The sequence below is a fragment of the Anomaloglossus baeobatrachus genome, chromosome 3 (genome assembly GCF_048569485.1).
Source record: "Anomaloglossus baeobatrachus isolate aAnoBae1 chromosome 3, aAnoBae1.hap1, whole genome shotgun sequence".
Lineage (NCBI taxonomy): Eukaryota > Metazoa > Chordata > Amphibia > Anura > Aromobatidae > Anomaloglossus > Anomaloglossus baeobatrachus.
This window is the reverse complement of record NC_134355.1, coordinates 408,272,860-408,296,392: the sequence shown is the minus strand read 5'-3', so window position 1 is coordinate 408,296,392 and position 23,533 is coordinate 408,272,860. Positions and strand designations below refer to the sequence as shown.

The window sequence follows — 23,533 nt, the reverse complement described above, 5'->3', positions numbered from 1 at the left end:
TACATGTGTTGTGCTAATGGAAAGAATGTAGTGTCGTAGGCGTACAAATTATTTCATTTATTTAAATCCTTTAATGAACAGGAATTTTTTTTTTGCCCTTTCAATGTTTCTCTACTTTTTCCAACTGTCATAATACATTTCGTTCAACTTCACAATTGTGTCCCACTTGTTGTTGATTCTTCACCATAACATTAAAATTTTTGTCTTGTTTGAAGCCTGAAATGTGGGAAAAGGTTGGAAAATTCAAGGAGGCCGAATACTTTTGCAAGGCACTGTAGATTCACTAACACAAATTAAAGTAATCTGTGTAGCCACCTCCCCAAATTATTTGGTTTCAGAGAATTTGTGCTATATTTTTATTTTGGATTTGTAAGACATAGGCATGTAATACCGTATTTTTTGGACTATAAGACGCACCAAACCATAAGATGCACACTGGTTTTAGAGGAAGAAAATAGTAAAAAAATTTAAGCAAAAAATGTGGTCATGACACACTGTTATGGGGCGAGGATCTGCTGCTGACACTGTTATGGGGGTGATGTCCCCAAATCCTCTACTAAGGTACCCCATCCTGGTAACGATCCTCTTGCCTTGTATATGATCCCCATCCTTGCATATATGTCCACCATCCTGGTATGTGCCCACATTCAGGTACCGTATATGGCCCCATCCAGGTATATGCCCAGATCTTGATATGTGCCCCCATCCTGAAATATACCCCCATCCTGGTATATGGCCCGCATCCTGTAACACACAAAAAATAAACGTTTATACTCACCTTTCCTTGCTCAAGCATCGCTGATCTTCCTGTATGTGCCAGCAGCATCACCGCTGACCTGTGTGGAGCCGTGTGCACAGCGATGATGTCATAGCTGTGCGCACCGCTCTCCACCCACATCAGTGGGCAGGCAAACAGGACGACATCGTGATGCTACAGGGATCGGATGATTATGAATATGTGCGGGGGGCAGTGAATATAGCCACACATGATCACTTTAGACTGTGGTTGCCAGCGATAATCAAACAGGCCGGCTGTTAATTATGCAAGCATCCCCCGCCCATCATCCCACCCACCTGTCAGTGCTGGCTTCAGCGCTGAGAGATGATGGGCTGGAGGATGGGCTTGCATATGAAATGAGCGGGTCCACGTGGTCACGGCAGGCGCTGCTACAGCTTGCTCATGCCGCCGATGACCTGCTCCACCGCAGCACCCTCATTCCCTGTAGCATACATTTGGACTATAAGATGCACCCCCACTTTCCCCAAACATTTTGGGGGAAAAAAAGTGCGTCTTATAAAAAAAATACGGTAAATCCAATATATAATCAAACATTACATAAAATATTTTTTGCAGCTTTTTCAGAATTTGAAACCAAATTGAGACATTTAATTACATATCCTTTTTTTTCCTTAGCGCACTGTCACAGGCTTTTCTCATGTTTTCTATACAGCAATTTGATTTTCTGTTCAGTATCAAAGCACACTACAGTAAACAAAAACATTTATCATTCACTTTACAGATACCAAAGCCTCCAATCAAATCAGCCGGCCGAGAAACCAGATATGTGAGTTCATGAAATGTTGTTTAGTTTCTGAGATCCAATTTACTGTATACCTCAGTGTTCAAGAACAGATTCAGTCTCAATGAAGTTTGCCACCTTTAATTTATATTTTTGTTAGTTGCTCCTTGCTAGCTCCAGGAAGGAAAAAGAATGCATTCCAAAGAGATTCTTCTCTTTTGGGATCTTTCGCAAATGTGAATGTTGTATGAGATCAGCAGATGTAATCTGGGCAAATTTTAGCATCAGTATTTCCACCCCATGTGGTCGCCTTATCGCGAGCTTAGCTATTAAAATCATAGATCACTATAACACTGTTAGATTTGGGCAATAAAACCATGTCCGAACTGACATCCAGTCATGGTTGGAAGTGTTGGTACCCTTGAAATTGATCCAGAAAATGAAGTATTTCTCCAAGAAAAGTATTGCAATCACACTTATTTTGTGACACACATGGTTATTTTCTTTGTGTGTATTGCAACAACACAAATAAAATTGAGAAAAAAGGCAAATTGGACATAATTGGACATAATTGAACACAAACCCCCAAAAATGGGCTGGACAAACGCTTTGGCATTCTCAACTTAATATTTGGTTGCACACTCTTTGAAATAAATAACTGCAATCAATCACTTCCTATTACCATCAACAAGCTTCTTACATCTAACAACTGGAATTTGGACCACTCTTCTTTCTAATTTCGCTTTATTAACCACAGGATCAGGCGGTACAGGTTGAATTAAGATAACAAATCTCAAAAGTGTATACACGCTATGTGAACACAATGATAATGATGGGAAAGCATAAAATCTCCATAATATCAGCTTTACCGGCACCAAAATTGTCACCTCCATGTTTCGGCGTTTGTCTGCCATATGCTTACATGCAGTAAGTAGACAACCTTATTCAGTATGGTTTGAAATAACTAAACTTGAAAAAACAAGAATATATAATATTGACAACTGAATACTTTCTTACTATACCACTGGAAAATGCTCCATCATCAAACGTAAGATAGGGGTCTGCTATTATCATAGTGATCACCTTTAGGCTTCTGTGAGTGTGCTGGGGAGGAGTTCCACAAGTCCCAAATTTTTTTTAATTTTTCTGGACATCCCCTATTGTAGTACACTACTTGTTCGTAAGGTATAATCAAGTTAACTAATTTGACTCAAGATCTTACGGTCGAATCTGAGCCCCCCATCCATCTCAAGGCTATCAATTTCCTAGCCATGAACAAAGTTTCCCTGAGTAGTATTCTTATGTACTGATCCCCCACTTCCTCCTTTATTATCCCAAATAAGCACAGCAAAGGATCACATGGAATGGGCATCGACACAATTGATGATAATAAGGAAGTCACCTCCTGCCAGAACGCCGATATTATTGGGCAGCTCCAAACCATATACTGTATGTAAAATTCACTTCTAAGAAAAGACATTGTGGACATTCCAATGTGCGGGAATGGCCCATAGTATACTGGAGAGTGAGTGTGAGATATGCCTGATGCATAAGGTAGCACTGTATCAGCTTATTATTGACAGATGGAGATACCATAGTTGGAGATTCCAAAATCTCCTCCCACTCCTCTTGCTGTAGAAAGGGAATCAAAAATTTCCATTTGTCCTAAGCAGGCAAGGGGGTTGACTCCACTCCGACTGGCAGCAGGTAGGTACAGATGGCCGATATCATACTCCAGGGCCCCTGTGAGTTCAAAATGCCTATCATCGAAAATAACACTATCAATTCCCCTGCCCCTGTTCTCTGCAAATGGGATTGGATCACTCTGCGGAGTTGCAGGTATCTGAAAAACTGAGATTGGGGAACATTATATTCGGTTTGAATTTGCCCAAACGATTTGAAAGTAATGTTTCCTGGAACAAAGAGATTCCCCTAAAATGAGGACCTTGTAAGTGAAATGCACCAAGGGATGATCCTCTAGTGTGGGGAAGTAACTATTACCCTATAGCGGTAGCTCTGCCATTGTCCCCAATTTGGACCACTCTTCTTTTGCAAACTGCTCCAGGTCTCTCATATTTGAAGGGTACGTTCTACCAACAGCAAATTTAAAATCTCTCTACAGGTATTCAATAGGATTTAGATTCAGACTCATTGTTGGCCACTTCAAAATTCTCCAGCACTTTCTGTGTGCTTCTTGAAGTATGTTTGGGGTCATTGTCCTGCTGGAAAACCATGACCTAGGATGCAAGCCCAGCTTTCTTCAACTAGGTCACAATGTAGTGTCCAAAATCCTTTGGTAATCTTCACATTTTATGACGTCTTGCACCCAGTGCCAGAGGTAACAAAACAACCCCAAAATATCTTTGAACCTCCACCATATTTGACTGTAGGCATTGTGTTCTTTTCCTTGTAGACCTCATTCTGTTTTGGTAAATAGTTGAGTGATGTGTTCTACCAAGAAGCTTTATTTTCTATTCATCAAACACTTTCCCAGAAGTCTAGGGGCTTTTTTTTATCTCTTTGTGTCAGCAATGAAGTCCTCCTGGGTCTATTGCCATAACATTTGATTTCATTCAAATGTCATTGAATAGTTCACACTGACACTTATGACCCCTGAGCCTGCAAGACAACTTGAACTTCTTTGGAACTTGATTAGGGCTGCTTGTACACCATCTAGACTATTATGCGTTGCAAACTTTCATCAATTTGTTTCTGCCATTCACATCCAGGGAGATAAGCTACATGCCATGGGTTGCAAACTTCTCTATTATGTTGCCCACCATGGAGAAAGGAAGATCAACATCTCTGGAGATGGATTTGTAACCTTCATATAATTATAAAATGTTAAAATTGGAAGTGACCGCAAGGACCATCGGGTACAACCACCTGTGAGTGCAGGTTTTCCTAAATCATCCCAGCTATATGTTTATTAAGCTTCTGCTTGAAGATTTCCATTAATGTAGAGCTCACCACCTACCAGGTGGCTTGGTGGCTCAGTGGCTCGCTTTCAGCACTGGGTTCCTGGGTTCTAATCCCACAAAGGACAACATATTTGAGTAGTTTATATGGGTTTCCTCTGGGTTTTCCAGTTTCCTCCCATAATCCAAAGACATACTGATAGGGAATTTAGATTTCAATGCTGGAGAGGAGATTCAGGGTTCATGCTTTGCTGCTACTGAAATAATAGACTGTTGATTTTAATCACTTCTTCTGTATTTTATAGGTCTATGCATTTCAGAGGTCAAAAGCCTCCTTTATCAGGACAAAGGAAAAATTAACAATTCATTGTTGATTTTTACTTTGTCCTGATGAAGGAGGCTTTTGACCTCTGAAATGCGTAGACATGTAAATAAAGGAGAATTGATTCAAATCAACAGTCAATTAGTTTGGCAGCAGCACGACATTAACCCCATCTCTCCTTTCCAGCATTGAAGTCTAACCTTCGTGGGGCTGTGGCAGCTGCCATTATCTCAGGCTCGCATAGGGGTTGTGATTTACACAACGTCTCTAGGTGAGTGTTATTCATTGTACATCTCACCTTAATATCTGGTAAGATCCATTGTGTGCTTTTTCCTCAGTTTTTTATAAGGAATTTAGATAGTGAGCCCCAATGGCGATAGTGTTGCTAATGTATGTCAAGCACTGTGGCAGCCTGTTCCACTCTCTGATACCCTCATTGTCAGAAAGTATTTCCTGATGCCTAATCTGTATCTTCTTTCTTTTAGTTTATTACCATTGCTTCATGTACTTCCTTGAGCTAATGAAAATAGGGTAGTTCCTTCTCCACTTTGACTACTTTTCAGATATTTGTAGACCTTGAGCATGTTGATATTTTTCTACAATTTTGGTTTCCAAGTCTTGAGATAGTTCTCTTATTTTTCTGTTCTCTGTACTTAGTATGACACACAAAGACACACAATGCAAAAATTGAGTTAACTTCTCCCCTTTTCATCTGGTATCAGTTGTGATTTTCATATTGCCCACACCTCTTACTTACCACAGGTGAGTTTGAACGAGCATCACTCGCTTGAAACAAAGCTGTTTACCCACAATTTTGGAGAGATGCCAACAATGTTGTCTGGTTCATTTTTGGAATTGTGTGTGAAATAATATTCAATTTGCCTTTTTTCTCCATTTTTTGTGTTTTTGTGTTATCCAGTTTGCCATTCTTTCAGTTTTTTTGTGTGTGTTGTTCCAATACACACAAAGGAAATAAAAATGTATAAAAAAAAACCACCTTGAAAATGCAATAATTTTCTGGGAGAAATATTTCATTTTCTGGAAAATTTAAAACGTGCAAACAGTTTTGGCCATTACTGTATATATACTAAAGTACACCATTATGGCTGTCTGAAAAAACTATCTGAAGTAGCTAATACAGATAAAAGAGCTGCTGGCTAAATGATTATTCATCTGTCCAGCTATTATCATTGAACTAGCAAACAAGCTGCCAAAGACCATGGAAGTACTAATTTTTTCAGAATATAAAATGATTGAAACGTTAAAATCCAGTGTCCTGAATTTTTGATTCTTCCAATTGAAAATTTGAGATAAATATTATCAGTACAGAGTTTTGAACCTTAGGCATATATGAGGCTTTCTGGTCAGGAGACCTACGGCCAGTCTGTGCACTATGGTCTGCCCTTGGACTGTGAAAGATGAATATATGTTTCCAGCCACAGACTCAATTTTATTTACAGACATACATTTTTTTTGTAACACTGTAGTTATTGGTTGTGCTTCATCCAGTGTTTTTAGAGCGGATTTAAAAAAAAAAAAAAAAAAAACAAAAAACACTATAATAGTATTGTAATAAAATATAGAAATGTGAATTGTGGTTATAAGGAGTTTCTTTATTTTGAATGATTTTGTCATCCGATGTAAATACGGGCTTGGTTGTGTTTATTATGTGAAGTACCAACTTCCCAGCCACTTTCAATATTTTAATATTGTATATAAACTTCATAAATATGAAGAATTCTCTAGTATAATACAATTACCAAAATGCCTGTATTAAGTGCAAGGATGATTCCCAAGGTCATATACTATCTATAGTTTGAAAGCAAGAAGATGCAAGGAACAGCTGACAAATGAAGAAGGTAAACATGTTATAAACATTTCAAACCTTAAATGGAACCTATCATGTAATAAAAACTCTATTAATCTGCAGATATGGCATTAATCTGCATGTTACTAGCATTTTGAAGATGTCCATTGCCCAAACTCAGAGTCTAGCTTCCGGAAGGAAATTAACTTTATTCCTCTGGGCAGCCATGTGCTTTGAGTTATAGGAGGGCACTCAGCGTGCTTTCAGTCACCTCTCAGTGCAGTGCACAGTGAGTGGCAACTGTAATTGCGACCCCAGCACACACTAACAGCTTTTTCTAATGCTGAGCCAGCTTTCAGTTACTGCCAGGGGCGAGGTTATTATGCATTAAGTGGTTACTGAAGTCTCACCACCCCAAATCTATGACTGTTGTCCAAGGTTGCTGGGAGGAGAAGTCCTCCAGGATTGGGGCTCCCAGTGTGGGTAACAGGCAGATTCAGAATGCTATTAAGCTGTAGCTTTTTTTTTTTTTTTTTACAAGACAGGTTCCCTTTAAACAAATTTCAGGTTAGAGCTCTTACGATGCCTAACGAAGAGACTGAAGACAAAAGCTAGCTATTGATCATGACCATTTCAATTAGTCATTAAAGGGAAGGTGTCATGCCCAAAAACATTTTTCAATAACTGAAAAAATGTAAAGTATTAATGTTGTGTTTAAATATTATCTGTGTTTAATTGAGCAAAATATAAAAAAAATAAAAAGTTTGATGTTTTCAACTCTTAAACACTAGAGGGAGCAGCTGCTGAAATCCTACTAAAATCCTATAGTAGATAAAGCTCACATTACAGCTGTAGTAAAAGTGGACAGAATCTGCTCTCCTGTGTTTGATGTCACAGCTCCCCTCCCAATCTGGGTATTTTCAAAAGGATAAGAAAAGGTGAAGTGTAGGGACACAGTGCGGGGCCATTTTGTTGGTGACCACAAATGTCTAAAGTGTCACCAAGGACAGCTACATAGTGCTCCTCACATAACGCTCTGCACGCCCCGGTCCAACAATGCTCTGCCGCATACATGCCCACCCACAATGTTCTGCACATGCACGCCCGCAATGCTCTGCCACATGGACGCACACAGTGTGTGTGTGTGTGTGTACACTGTGTATATACTGTGAGTGTGACCAAGCACCCAGCATGAGGGCGGTGTGTGTTTATACTATTTACCATGTACTGTGTGTATATACTATAAACACAGGAATAGCAGCTCACCCAGTGGAGACAATCACGAATGGTGCACGGAAGGGAGACCACACCTAAATCCAAGTGAAGAAAAACTCCAGCATCCAGTCCAGATAATAAAAATTAATTCTTTCTTTTATTGGATTTCCATTAAAATAGCTTCAATATGGCGCGTTGCCAACCATACAAAAAAACACGTTTCAGACGTCGCAGCGTATACACCCCATTAGGCGTCTTCTGTGAAATGGGACGCACCCCCTGGGGGCTGCATTAAAGGAGGTGAGTAACTGTCGTTACAAACACCAAATCCATGATGGCAGCCCCCAGTGCTTCAGTAAAACTAAAATTAAATAAAAACTAAATAAACAGTGATTTTAATTTTGTATTAAAAATACTTGATTTCATAATCACTATTATTAATAAAAAAATAAAAAAAATGCGACACCTTCCCTTTAAAAGGCATGAACCACTGAGGGCTCTCAATTTTAATTTTATCACACTGATAAGGATTAGCAATTACCTGAGCTTATATATATATTCTTGTTACTACAAGTTATGTGTGAAAATAATAATGAAAATGTTCATGTAATTAAGCTTTGGTAACATTTGCATTGGAATAACTCATTATGGTAGTGCATCAAAAAAAGAAAATGACGTGTGCATAGTGGGTAACTGAACTGAACCTAAGCAACAACTTTAAAAGGAAAATTGCAAAATATCATCTATTATCACTGTGGCCTTTTAAGAAGAAATCTACTGACATATGATGTTTGATAATAATAGGCTCTTTCCAAACACCATTGTGAACTGCCACTTTAGATATATTTATACAAATCAGAAAAGTCAAAGGCACTAGACATGTAAAACACATCGATCAATTTATTATTCTCAAAGATGACTTTAAAACATATAGTGCTGCAATATGTTCCTAAGGCTATAGCAGAGGACTTGATATATAGTATATATTTTATAAATGATCATGCTACCACACTAAGGCACAAATCAAGAAAAACTCCAAGATTAATACTAATCAATACTGATAACATGATTTGCAACATCAGTAAGGTGTTTCTATTTAGACCAGCAGATGTAATATGTAAAGAGGAGCAAATCTATCTGCAGATATAGTATGTAGAGAGGAGATAATCTATCTGCAGATATAGTATGTAGAGAGGAGATAATCTATCTGCAGATATAGTATGTAGAGAGGAGATAATCTATCTGCAGATATAGTATGTCGAGAGGAGCCAATCTATCTGCAGATATAGTATGTAGAGAGGAGCCGATCTATCTGCAAATATAGTATGTAGAGAGGAGCCGATCTATCTGCAGATATAGTATGTAGAGAGGAGCCGATCTATCTGCAAATATAGTATGTAGAGAGGAGCCGATCTATCTGCAAATATAGTATGTCGAGAAGAGCCTATCTATCTGCAGATATAGTATGTCAAGCGGAGCCGATCTATCTGCAGATATAGTATGTAGAGAGGAGCCGATCTATCTGCAGATATAGTATGTCGAGAGGAGCCGATCTATCTGCAGATATAGTGTGTAGAGAGGAGCCGATCTATCTGCAAATATAGTATGTTGAGAAGAGCCGATCTATCTGCAAATATAGTATGTAGAGTGGAGCCGATCTATCTGCAGATATAGTATGTAGAGAGGAGCCGATCTCTCTGCAGATATAGTGTATAGAGAGAAGCCAATCTATCTGCAAATAGAATATGTAGAGAGAAGCCGATCTATCTGCAAATATAGTATGTAGAGAGGAGCTGATCTATCTGCAAATATAGTATGTAGAGAGGAGCTGATCTATTTGGAGATATAGTATGAGGAGAAGAGCCTATCTATCTGCAGATATAGTATGTAGAGAGGAGCTGATCTATCTGGAAATATAGTATGTAGAGAGGAGCCGATCTATTTGGAGATATAGTATGAGGAGAAGAGCCTATCTATCTGCAGATATAGTGTGTAGAGAGGAGCCGATCTATCTGCAGATATAGTATGTAGAGTGGAGCCGATCTATCTGCAGATATAGTATGTAGAGAGGAGCCGATCTATCTGAAAATATAGTATGTAGAGTGGAGCCGATCTATCTGCAGATATAGTATGTAGAGTGGAGCCGATCTATCTGCAAATATAGTATGTAGAGAGGAGCCGATCTATCTGTACTTACAGTATAGTATGTAGAGAGATGATCTATCTGCAGATATAGTATGTAGAGAGGAGCCGATCTATCTGCAAATATAGTATGTAGAGAGGAGCTGATCTATCTGCAGATATAGTATGTAGAGAGGAGCCGATCTATCTGTAGATATAGTATGTAGAGAGGAGATGATCTATCTGCCGATATAGTATGTAGAGAGGAGCCAATCTATCTGCAGATAAAGTATGTAGAGAGGAGCTGATCTATCTGAAGATATAGTATGTAGAGAGGAGATGATCTATCTGCAGATATAGTATGTAGAGAGGAGCTGATCTATCTGCAAATATAGTATGTAGAGAGGAGCTGATCTATCTGCAAATATAGTATGTAGAGAGGAGCCGATCTATCTGCAGATATAGTATGTAGGGAGGAGACGATCTATCTGCAGATATAGTATGTAGAGAGAAGCCGATCTATCTGCAAATATAGTATGTAGAGTGGAGCCGATCTATCTGCAGATATAGTATGTAGAGAGGAGCCGATCTATCTGCAGATATAGTATGTCAAGAGGAGCCGATCTATCTGCAAATATAGTATGTAGAGTGGAGCCGATCTATCTGCAGATATAGTATGTAGAGAGGAGCCGATCTATCTGCAAATATAGTATGTAGAGAGGAGCTGATATATCTGCAGATATAGTATGTAGAGAGGAGATGATCTATCTGCAGATATAGTATGTAGAGAGGAGCCAATCTATCTGCAGATATAGTATGTAGAGAGGAGCTGATCTATCTGAAGATATAGTATGTAGAGAGGAGATGATCTATCTGCAGATATAGTATGTAGAGAGGAGCTGATCTATCTGCAAATATAGTATGTATGACTCGCCCACCCCAGGGCTATGAGACACCCGGTGCCGGGCCGGACTAGTCCGGTGGTAGTCAGTGGTGGCTGTGCCCGGCTCCGTGGCCCTGGTGGGTGTCAGTTGAATATGTGGCTTGCTTGTTAATGTTTGTGTTCGTGACGCCACCTGTGGCATGCGGCTATTAAGCCGCCGCTGCTGTGTGAGACCACCGGGCTGATGTGATGGCAGCAATGGTGGTACTGCTCCCCACAGGTGGAGCAATGCCCGGGGCACAGTTGGTGCTTGTAAGTGTCTATGCAGATGGAATAACAGAGACGAGTCCAAAGGTGCAGTTCCAGTTCTTTTACTCACAGTTTCCGTCACAGTTGCAGGGACCCTCAGACTGCTGGGACCACTGTCAGGGACCTCCGTCAGTTCTGGATGATTCAGAGCGTGAAATCCGGTTCCCTCTCTTTAGTGTCTCTTTTTCTGCTGTCTTCACTAGCCTTGCCTTTGGAAGATGGACTTGGCTTGGCCTCCATTACAGCCTCCAGGCTGGGGGGTCACCTGTCGGCTGATTACCCCTTTTCTGAAGGTCTGCTCTGGGTTCTGGCCCTGGGAGCTTGCAATTCCCTGGGCCTCGGTTTTTACTGTCTGGAGACTGTCTTTTCACTCCTCCAGTTTCTAGGGACCGTCCCCTGTCGCAGCTAATCACTCCACCGATGTCACTGTGGAACGGGCCACCGCAGCCTGCAGCTACCCGTAGCGCCTCTGGGCCCTCGGCAGCGGTACCCAACAAGGACTGCTCGTGGTACCTTACAGGACTACCCGTGGCCCTGCGACCCTTTCTTCTCTTCTCGTCCTACATGCTCACTCCTCACTCTCCCACTCCCTGAGCGAACTGACTAAACTTGACCTTTCCCATCTGTGTCTGCTTTCTGTGGCTCCTCCCACCTCCCCAGTTGCTAGGCTGTAACCTATGGGAGCAGGGATGGGTCTTACAGCCCCTCTCAGCATGCAGCATGGGAGGGTTGCCTGCCACTTTCCCTGGTCCTGTGTGTCCCTAGCAATGGGTGTAGTGTGAATTTACCAGGGGACCGGAGTTCACTCTCTTCCTCTCCCAGAACGGGGCATCACACCGCAGATGGGGTGCAATGACCTGTGGCGACGGAAGCCTCAGGGGCGCCACACTCCCCCACAGCAAATCCCAGCACGTCCTCGGGCTGAAAAACAACAAAAACAAATGGGAGAACTGCAAAACATTTTTGGTATGCAATAACATAAAACAGCAAAACATTTCTTCCCTTTATGGGAGGCACATATCATGAACGTTGCGAACTTCTTATAAAGAAAACTCTAAGTGTGCACTTCCAGTCCATTGCACGGTTTAGGCAAATCCCCCATAATTCTGGTAGGGGGCACAACGGGTGCAACTAATTACATTTTTGGCTACTACAAGTCCAGTAGCCCGTCAGTTAGTTTCAAACAAACAAAGTAACATCTTCGACCAGCCATTAAGTCCAATGGCCTGGTTGCATCAGACAGATCAACGACATACCAGCCATTAAGTCCAATGGCCTGGTAGGACATAAAACACATACACCACACACCAGCCACTAAGTCCAGTGGCCTGGTATGACAAGACACCTAAACATTCACCGGGGCCCACATTCTAGTTCAGTGGCCCGGTAGCACATAACATGGGGGGGGTGACATCTTCAAAAAGAATCAGGGGCAGTACAGTAGGAAAGGGTGTCATCTTCGAAAAGAATCAAGGGCAAAACACAAGGGACTTCTTCAAAAAGAACAAGGGGCTATGTACAGTTTAGCTGCTTCTTACTTCTTTACATGTAGGGATTCTTCTCCGGCTCCCCACCTGGAAGCAGGTAGACAGCGGTCAGCACAGTCTGCGTCTGCTGGTCTTGGCGAGCCGCGCCTGGCATGGCGGCGGCCTGTATTGGAGTCGCTGCTGTGACCGATTCTTGACGGGCCGCACCTGGCGTGGCTGCGGCCTGGGCTTGGCGGCCCGCATCTGCGGCGTGGATTAACGTCGCCGCTGCGGCGGAATCTTGCTTGTCCGAGCGGGGCATCGCTGCTGGGGCCCAAGCTGGACGGGCCGGGCTTGGCGTCGCTGCTGCGGTGTGGATGGGCGCCGCTCCGGCGGCGAAATCTTTGCGGGCCGCACCTGGCGTAGCTGCGGCCCGGATCGGCGTCGCCGTGCCGGGCGTCTCTCCAGGGACCGCGGGCATGGCAGCGGGGGTTGGGGCTCTCGCGCCGGCAGGGGCATTAAATGACTCACCCCTCAGTAGCATCTCTGGTGTTCTGGTGGTCGCTGTCTTGCTGCAGGGTGCTGGTATCGGAGCTGCGGTCATGGCACGCGCGCCTGCAGGAGGACCGGGCAGGAGCCCCACCTGGCAATCCGGGCTCCGCCGGCTGGGGGTGTCACTCTCTTTACCCGGCTCTGCAGCGGCTGCTGGATCTTCTCCGCTCTCCAGGACGCAGGACACAACCCGGTTCTGAGGTGCGTGTCCCGGCTCGGCCACTCCTCCTCTGGCGGCTCGTTGCTCGGCGTCCATCCTTTTAGCTTCTTCACGCGCCATCTTTTCTTCCTCCGCCTTCTATGGCGGGCACCGCTTCGCGCGCTTTTCTTGGACAAGGGGGCGGGGCTTCTCTTCGCGCCCTTTCTTCTTGCACGCCCCCCTTCTTCCCGCTCTCAGCAGCGCTAATGGCGGCGGTTTCTCAGTAAAGTACACAGTCTGTCACACGGTTCTTCAGGCGCACAGTACCCGGTTAGACCGGGCACGAAATCCTGTTCGTGACGCCAAAAGTTGACTCGCCCACCCCAGGGCTATGAGACACCCGGTGCCGGGCCGGACTAGTCCGGTGGTAGTCAGTGGTGGCTGTGCCCGGCTCCGTGGCCCTGGTGGGTGTCAGTTGAATATGTGGCTTGCTTGTTAATGTTTGTGTTCGTGACGCCACCTGTGGCATGTGGCTATTAAGCCGCCGCTGCTGTGTGAGACCACCGGGCTGATGTGATGGCAGCAATGGTGGTACTGCTCCCCACAGGTGGAGCAATGCCCGGGGCACAGTTGGTGCTTGTAAGTGTCTATGCAGATGGAATAACAGAGACGAGTCCAAAGGTGCAGTTCCAGTTCTTTTACTCACAGTTTCCGTCACAGTTGCAGGGACCCTCAGACTGCTGGGACCACTGTCAGGGACCTCCGTCAGTTCTGGATGATTCAGAGCGTGAAATCCGGTTCCCTCTCTTTAGTGTCTCTTTTTCTGCTGTCTTCACTAGCCTTGCCTTAGGAAGATGGACTTGGCTTGGCCTCCATTACAGCCTCCAGGCTGGGGGGTCACCTGTCGGCTGATTACCCCTTTTCTGAAGGTCTGCTCTGGGTTCTGGCCCTGGGAGCTTGCAATTCCCTGGGCCTCGGTTTTTACTGTCTGGAGACTGTCTTTTCACTCCTCCAGTTTCTAGGGACCGTCCCCTGTCGCAGCTAATCACTCCACCGATGTCACTGTGGAACGGGCCACCGCAGCCTGCAGCTACCCGTAGCGCCTCTGGGCCCTCGGCAGCGGTACCCAACAAGGACTGCTCGTGGTACCTTACAGGACTACCCGTGGCCCTGCGACCCTTTCTTCTCTTCTCGTCCTACATGCTCACTCCTCACTCTCCCACTCCCTGAGCGAACTGACTAAACTTGACCTTTCCCATCTGTGTCTGCTTTCTGTGGCTCCTCCCACCTCCCCAGTTGCTAGGCTGTAACCTATGGGAGCAGGGATGGGTCTTACAGCCCCTCTCAGCATGCAGCATGGGAGGGTTGCCTGCCACTTTCCCTGGTCCTGTGTGTCCCTAGCAATGGGTGTAGTGTGAATTTACCAGGGGACCGGAGTTCACTCTCTTCCTCTCCCAGAACGGGGCATCACACCGCAGATGGGGTGCAATGACCTGTGGCGACGGAAGCCTCAGGGGCGCCACATGTAGGGAGGAGCCGATCTATCTGCAGATATAGTATGTAGAGTGGAGTCGATCTATCTGCAGATATAGTATGTAGAGAGAAGCCGATCTATCTGCAAATATAGTATGTAGAGAGAAGCCGATCTATCTGCAAATATAGTATGTAGAGTGGAGCCGATCTATCTGCAGATATAGTATGTAGAGAGGAGCGTATCTATCTGCAGATATAGTATGTCAAGAGGAGCCGATCTATCTGCAAATATAGTATGTAGAGTGGAGCCGATCTATCTGCAGATATAGTATGTAGAGAGGAGCCGATCTATCTGTAGTTACAGTATAGTATGTAGAGAGATGATCTATCTGCAGATATAGTATGTAGAGAGGAGCCGATCTATCTGTAGATATAGTATGTAGAGAGGAGATGATCTATCTGCAGATATAGTATGTAGAGAGGAGCCAATCTATCTGCAGATAAAGTATGTAGAGAGGAGCTGATCTATCTGAAGATATAGTATGTAGAGAGGAGATGATCTATCTGCAGATATAGTATGTAGAGAGGAGCTGATCTATCTGCAAATATAGTATGTAGAGAGGAGCCGATCTATCTGCAGATATAGTATGTAGGGAGGAGACGATCTATCTGCAGATATAGTATGTAGAGTGGAGTCGATCTATCTGCAGATATAGTATGTAGAGTGGAGCCGATCTATCTGCAGATATAGTATGTAGAGAGGAGCGTATCTATCTGCAGATATAGTATGTCAAGAGGAGCCGATCTATCTGCAAATATAGTATGTAGAGTGGAGCCGATCTATCTGCAGATATAGTATGTAGAGAGGAGCCGATCTATCTGCAAATATAGTATGTAGAGAGGAGCTGATATATCTGCAGATATAGTATGTAGAGAGGAGATGATCTATCTGCAGATATAGTATGTAGAGAGGAGCGAATCTATCTGCAGATATAGTATGTAGAGAGGAGCTGATCTATCTGAAGATATAGTATGTAGAGAGGAGATGATCTATCTGCAGATATAGTATGTAGAGAGGAGCTGATCTATCTGCAAATATAGTATGTAGAGAGGAGCCGATCTATCTGCAGATATAGTATGTAGGGAGGAGACGATCTATCTGCAGATATAGTATGTAGAGAGGAGCCGATCTATCTGTAGATATAGTATGTAGAGAGGAGCCAATCTATCTGCAGATAAAGTATGTAGAGAGGAGATGATCTATCTGCAGATAAAGTATGTAGAGAGGAGCCAATCTATCTGCAGATAAAGTATGTAGAGAGGAGCTGATCTATCTGAAGATATAGTATGTAGAGAGGAGATGATCTATCTGCAGATATAGTATGTAGAGAGGAGCTGATCCATCTGCAAATATAGTATGTAGAGAGGAGCCGATCTATCTGCAGATATAGTATGTAGGGAGGAGACGATCTATCTGCAGATATAGTATGTAGAGTGGAGTCGATCTATCTGCAGATATAGTATGTAGAGAGAAGCCGATCTATCTGCAAATATAGTATGTAGAGAGAAGCCGATCTATCTGCAAATATAGTATGTAGAGTGGAGCCGATCTATCTGCAGATATAGTATGTAGAGAGGAGCGTATCTATCTGCAGATATAGTATGTCAAGAGGAGCCGATCTATCTGCAAATATAGTATGTAGAGTGGAGCCGATCTATCTGCAGATATAGTATGTAGAGAGGAGCCGATCTATCTGTAGTTACAGTATAGTATGTAGAGAGATGATCTATCTGCAGATATAGTATGTAGAGAGGAGCCGATCTATCTGCAAATATAGTATGTAGAGAGGAGCTGATATATCTGCAGATATAGTATGTAGAGAGGAGATGATCTATCTGCAGATATAGTATGTAGAGAGGAGCCAATCTATCTGCAGATATAGTATGTAGAGAGGAGCTGATCTATCTGAAGATATAGTATGTAGAGAGGAGATGATCTATCTGCAGATATAGTATGTAGAGAGGAGCTGATCTATCTGCAAATATAGTATGTAGGGAGGAGCCGATCTATCTGCAGATATAGTATGTAGAGTGGAGTCGATCTATCTGCAGATATAGTATGTAGAGAGAAGCCGATCTATCTGCAAATATAGTGTCGCGGGCGGGGAGGAGGGTGTCAGCACACCGCGCTCACCCCTTCTGCTCGGGTCCGGCAGCTGCTCCTGGTGGCTCGAGCTGTGGGCCGGATCCCGGGGTTTCTCGAGCGACACTCCTCGCCCGTGAGTGAAAGGGGGTGTTTGTTGGGTGTGGGGAATTGTTATAGTTCGTGACGCCACCCACGGTTGTGGTGATTGCACCACCGCTGCTCAGTGTGGGGGTTCCGGGGATGGTGATGCGGAGCAGCCAGGTGTTGTGTTGCCCCTCCGTGGGTAGGGGTTGGTGATCCCGGGGCCCGGTGATGAGATGTAAAGTGTAGGGCCTGGAGGGCGCAGGGACGCGGGGGCAGCGCTGTGCCTTGCGGCACTATGGTACTCACTCAGCCTGACACACGGACACAGTTTGTACGGTAAACCAACGGCTGGTAGGACGGTCCCACAGTCGGCTGCACCTGCACTCCCGGTAGGTGACGGTGATGTCTCTCTTCCTTGCACCTGTGTTGACTGATGGTAGCGGTGGATTCCCTCCGGTTACCCGCTCCCCGGCTGCAATCTGGGCCGGAGGAGCTCTACACTTTGCCCGCAGGCGCTGGCCCTGAGAAAGAGCCTATCTATCTGCAGATATAGTATATAGAGAAGAGCTGATCTATCTGGAAATATAGTATGTAGAGAGGAGCCGATCTATTTGGAGATATAGTATGAGGAGAAGAGCCTATCTATCTGCAGATATAGTGTGTAGAGAGGAGCCGATCTATCTGCAGATATAGTATGTAGAGTGGAGCCGATCTCTCTGCAGATATAGTATGTAGAGAGGAGCCGATCTATCTGCTAATATAGTATGTAGAGTGGAGCCGATCTATCTGCAGATATAGTATGTAGAGAGGAGCCGATCTATCTGTAGTTACAGTATAGTATGTAGAGAGATGATCTATCTGCAGATATAGTATGTAGAGAGGAGCCGATCTATCTGCAAATATAGTATGTAGAGAGGAGCTGATCTATCTGCAGATATAGTATGTAGAGAGGAGATGATCTATCTGCAGATATAGTATGTAGAGAGGAGCTGATCTATCTGCAAATATAGTATGTAGAGAGGAGCCGATCTATCTGCAGATATAGTATGTAGAGAGGAGCCGATCTATCTGCAGATATAGTATGTAGAGTGGAGTCGATCTATCTGCAGATATAGTATGTAGAGAGGAGCCGATCTATCTGCAGATATAGTATGTAGAGAGGAGCCGATCTATCTGCAGATATAGTGTGTAGAGTGGAGTCGATCTATCTGCAGATATAGTATGTAGAGAGAAGCCGATCTATCTGCAAATATAGTATGTAGAGTGGAGCCGATCTATCTGCAGATATAGTATGTAGAGAGGAGCCGATCTATCTGCAGATATAGTATGTCAAGAGGAGCCGATCTATCTGCAGATATAGTATGTCGAGAGGAGCCGATCTATCTGCAGATATAGTGTGTAGAGAGGAGCCGATCTATCTGCAAATATAGTATGTCGAGAAGAGCCTATTTATCTGCAGATATAGTATGTAGAGAGGAGCCGATCTCTCTGCAGATATAGTGTGTAGAGAGAAGCCAATCTATCTGCAAATAGAATATGTAGAGAGAAGCCGATCTATCTGCAAATATAGTATGTAGAGAGGAGCTGATCTATCTGCAAATATAGTATGTAGAGAGGAGCTGATCTATTTGGAGATATAGTATGAGGAGAAGAGCCTATCTATCTGCAGATATAGTATGTAGAGAGGAGCTGATCTATCTGGAAATATAGTATGTAGAGATGAGCCGATCTATTTGGAGATATAGTATGAGGAGAAGAGCCTATCTATCTGCAGATATAGTGTGTAGAGAGGAGCCGATCTATCTGCAGATATAGTATGTAGAGTGGAGCCGATCTATCTGCAGATATAGTATGTAGAGAGGAGCCGATCTATCTGCAGATATAGTATGTAGAGAGGAGCCGATCTATCTGCAAATATAGTATGTAGAGTGGAGCCGATCTATCTGCAGATATAGTATGTAGAGAGGAGCCGATCTATCTGTAGTTACAGTATAGTATGTAGAGAGATGATCTATCTGCAGATATAGTATGTAGAGAGGAGCCGATCTATCTGCAGATATAGTATGTAGAGTGGAGTCGATCTATCTGCAGATATAGTATGTAGAGAGAAGCCGATCCATCTGCAAATATAGTATGTAGAGAGGAGCCGATCTATCTGCAGATATAGTATGTCAAGAGGAGCCGATCTATCTGCAGATATAGTGTGTAGAGAGGAGCCGATCTATCTGCAGATATAGTGTGTAGAGAGGAGCCGATCTATCTGCAAATATAGTATGTCAAGAAGAGCCTATTTATCTGCAGATATAGTATGTAGAGAGGTGCCGATCTCTCTGCAGATATAGTGTGTAGAGAGAAGCCAATCTATCTGCAAATAGAATATGTAGAGAGGAGCCGATCTATCTGCAAATATAGTATGTAGAGAGGAGCTGATCTATCTGTAGTTACAGTATAGTATGTAGAGAGATGATCTATCTGTAGATATAGTATGTAGAGAGGAGCCGATCTATCTGCAAATATAGTATGTAGGGAGGAGCCGATCTATCTGCAGATATAGTATGTAGAGAGAAGCCGATCCATCTGCAAATATAGTATGTAGAGAGGAGCCGATCTATCTGCAGATATAGTATGTCGAGAGGAGCCGATCTATCTGCAGATATAGTGTGTAGAGAGGAGCCGATCTATCTGCAGATATAGTGTGTCGAGAGGAGCCGATCTATCTGCAGATATAGTGTGTAGAGTGGAGCCGATCTATCTGCAGATATAGTATGTAGAGAGGAGCCGATCTATCTGTAGTTACAGTATAGTATGTAGAGAGATGATCTATCTGCAGATATAGTATGTAGAGAGGAGCCGATCTATCTGCAGATATAGTATGTAGAGAGAAGCCGATCCATCTGCAAATATAGTATGTAGAGAGGAGCCGATCTATCTGCAGATATAGTATGTCGAGAGGAGCCGATCTATCTGCAGATATAGTGTGTAGAGAGGAGCCGATCTATCTGCAGATATAGTGTGTAGAGAGGAGCCGATCTATCTGCAGATATAGTATGTAGAGAGGAGCCGATCTCTCTGCAGATATAGTGTGTAGAGGGAAGCCAATCTATCTGCAAATAGAATATGTAGAGAGAAGCCGATCTATCTGCAAATATAGTATGTAGAGAGGAGCTGATCTATTTGCAAATATAGTATGTAGAGAGGAGCTGATCTATTTGGAGATATAGTATGAGGAGAAGAGCCTATCTATCTGCAGATATAGTATGTAGAGTGGAGCCGATCTATCTGCAGATATAGTATGTAGAGTGGAGCCGATCTATCTATAGTTACAGTATAGTATGTAGAGAGATGATCTATCTGCAGATATAGTATGTAGAGAGGAGCCGATCTATCTGCAAATATAGTATGTAGAGAGGAGATGATCTATCTGCAGATATAGTATGTAGAGAGGAGCCAATCTATCTGCAGATATAGTATGTAGAGAGGAGCCGATCTATCTGCAGATATAGTATGTAGAGAGGAGCTGATCTATCTGGAAATATAGTATGTAGAGAGGAGCCGATCTATTTGGAGATATAGTATGTAGAGTGGAGCCGATCTATCTGCAGATATAGTATCTAGAGAGGAGCTGATCTATCTGCAGATATAGTATGTAGAGTGGAGCCGATCTATCTGTAGTTACAGTATAGTATGTAGAGAGATGATCTATCTGCAGATATAGTATGTAGACAGGAGCCGATCTATCTGCAAATATAGTATGTAGAGAGGAGATGATCTATCTGCAGATATAGTATGTAGAGAGGAGCCAATCTATCTGCAGATATAGTATGTAGAGAGGAGCTGATCTACCTGAAGATATAGTATGTAGAGAGGAGATGATCTATCTGTAGATATAGTATGTAGAGAGATGATCTATCTGCAGATATAGTATGTAGAGGGGAGCCGATCTATCTGCAAATATAGTATGTAGGGAGGAGCCGATCTATCTGAAGATATAGTATGTAGAGAGAAGCCGATCCATCTGCAAATATAGTATGTAGAGAGGAGCCGATCTATCTGCAGATATAGTATGTCGAGAGGAGCCGATCTATCTGCAGATATAGTGTGTAGAGAGGAGCCGATCTATCTGCAGATATAGTGTGTAGAGTGGAGCCGATCTATCTGCAGATATAGTATGTAGAGAGGAGCCGATCTATCTGTAGTTACAGTATAGTATGTAGAGAGATGATCTATCTGCAGATATAGTATGTAGAGAGGAGCCGATCTATCTGCAAATATAGTATGTAGGGAGGAGCCGATCTATCTGCAGATATAGTATGTAGAGAGAAGCCGATCCATCTGCAAATATAGTATGTAGAGAGAAGCCGATCCATCTGCAAATATAGTATGTAGAGAGGAGCCGATCTATCTGCAGATATAGTATGTCGAGAGGAGCCGATCTATCTGCAGATATAGTGTGTAGAGAGGAGCCGATCTATCTGCAGATATAGTGTGTAGAGAGGAGCCGATCTATCTGCAGATATAGTATGTAGAGAGGAGCCGATCTATCTATAGTTACAGTATAGTATGTAGAGAGATGATCTATCTGCAGATATAGTATGTAGAGAGGAGATGATCTATCTGCAAATATAGTATGTAGAGAGGAGATGATCTATCTGCAGATATAGTATGTAGAGTGGAGCCGATCTATCTATAGTTACAGTATAGTATGTAGAGAGATGATCTATCTGCAGATAAAGTATGTAGAGAGGAGCCAATCTATCTGCAGATAAAGTATGTAGAGAGGAGCTGATCTATCTGAAGATATAGTATGTAGAGAGGAGATGATCTATCTGCAGATATAGTATGTAGAGAGGAGCTGATCCATCTGCAAATATAGTATGTAGAGAGGAGCCGATCTATCTGCAGATATAGTATGTAGGGAGGAGACGATCTATCTGCAGATATAGTATGTAGAGTGGAGTCGATCTATCTGCAGATATAGTATGTAGAGAGAAGCCGATCTATCTGCAAATATAGTATGTAGAGAGAAGCCGATCTATCTGCAAATATAGTATCTAGAGAGGAGCCGATCTATCTGCAGATATAGTATGTAGAGAGGAGCGTATCTATCTGCAGATATAGTATGTCAAGAGGAGCCGATCTATCTGCAAATATAGTATGTAGAGTGGAGCCGATCTATCTGCAGATATAGTATGTAGAGAGGAGCCGATCTATCTGTAGTTACAGTATAGTATGTAGAGAGATGATCTATCTGCAGATATAGTATGTAGAGAGGAGCCGATCTATCTGCAAATATAGTATGTAGAGAGGAGCTGATATATCTGCAGATATAGTATGTAGAGAGGAGATGATCTATCTGCAGATATAGTATGTAGAGAGGAGCCAATCTATCTGCAGATATAGTATGTAGAGAGGAGCTGATCTATCTGAAGATATAGTATGTAGAGAGGAGATGATCTATCTGCAGATATAGTATGTAGAGAGGAGCTGATCTATCTGCAAATATAGTATGTAGGGAGGAGCCGATCTATCTGCAGATATAGTATGTAGAGTGGAGTCGATCTATCTGCAGATATAGTATGTAGAGAGAAGCCGATCTATCTGCAAATATAGTGTCGCGGGCGGGGAGGAGGGTGTCAGCACACCGCGCTCACCCCTTCTGCTCGGGCCTGGCAGCTGCTCCTGGTGGCTCGAGCTGTGGGCCGGATCCCGGGGTTTCTCGAGCGACACTCCTCGCCCGTGAGTGAAAGGGGGTGTTTGTTGGGTGTGGGGAATTGTTATAGTTCGTGACGCCACCCACGGTTGTGGTGATTGCACCACCGCTGCTCAGTGTGGGGGTCCCGGGGATGGTGATGCGGAGCAGCCAGGTGTTGTGTTGCCCCTCCGTGGGTAGGGGTTGGTGATCCCGGGGCCCGGTGATGAGATGTAAAGTGTAGGGCCTGGAGGGCGCAGGGACGCGGGGGCAGCGCTGTGCCTTGCGGCACTATGGTACTCACTCAGCCTGACACACGGACACAGTTTGTACGGTAAACCAACGGCTGGTAGGACGGTCCCACAGTCGGCTGCACCTGCACTCCCGGTAGGTGACGGTGATGTCTCTCTTCCTTGCACCTGTGTTGACTGATGGTAGCGGTGGATTCCCTCCGGTTACCCGCTCCCCGGCTGCAATCTGGGCCGGAGGAGCTCTACACTTTGCCCGCAGGCGCTGGCCCTGAGAAAGAGCCTATCTATCTGCAGATATAGTATATAGAGAGGAGCTGATCTATCTGGAAATATAGTATGTAGAGAGGAGCCGATCTATTTGGAGATATAGTATGAGGAGAAGAGCCTATCTATCTGCAGATATAGTGTGTAGAGAGGAGCCGATCTATCTGCAGATATAGTATGTAGAGTGGAGCCGATCTCTCTGCAGATATAGTATGTAGAGAGGAGCCGATCTATCTGCTAATATAGTATGTAGAGTGGAGCCGATCTATCTGCAGATATAGTATGTAGAGAGGAGCTGATCTATCTGTAGTTACAGTATAGTATGTAGAGAGATGATCTATCTGCAGATATAGTATGTAGAGAGGAGCCGATCT

At 43.6% G+C, this 23,533-nt stretch overlaps 1 protein-coding gene across 2 annotated transcripts in view; it reads left to right on the top strand.

Moving 5' to 3' along the window:
* MLIP (muscular LMNA interacting protein) overlaps positions 1 to 23,533 on the top strand; it is a 551,953-nt gene that overhangs the window by 338,974 nt on the left and 189,446 nt on the right. For both annotated transcript variants that reach the window (XM_075340299.1, XM_075340300.1), the window contains exon 10: positions 1,521 to 1,565. In XM_075340299.1, the coding sequence (XP_075196414.1) occupies positions 1,521 to 1,565 (45 nt within the window). The remainder of the gene's footprint in view (positions 1 to 1,520; positions 1,566 to 23,533) is intronic.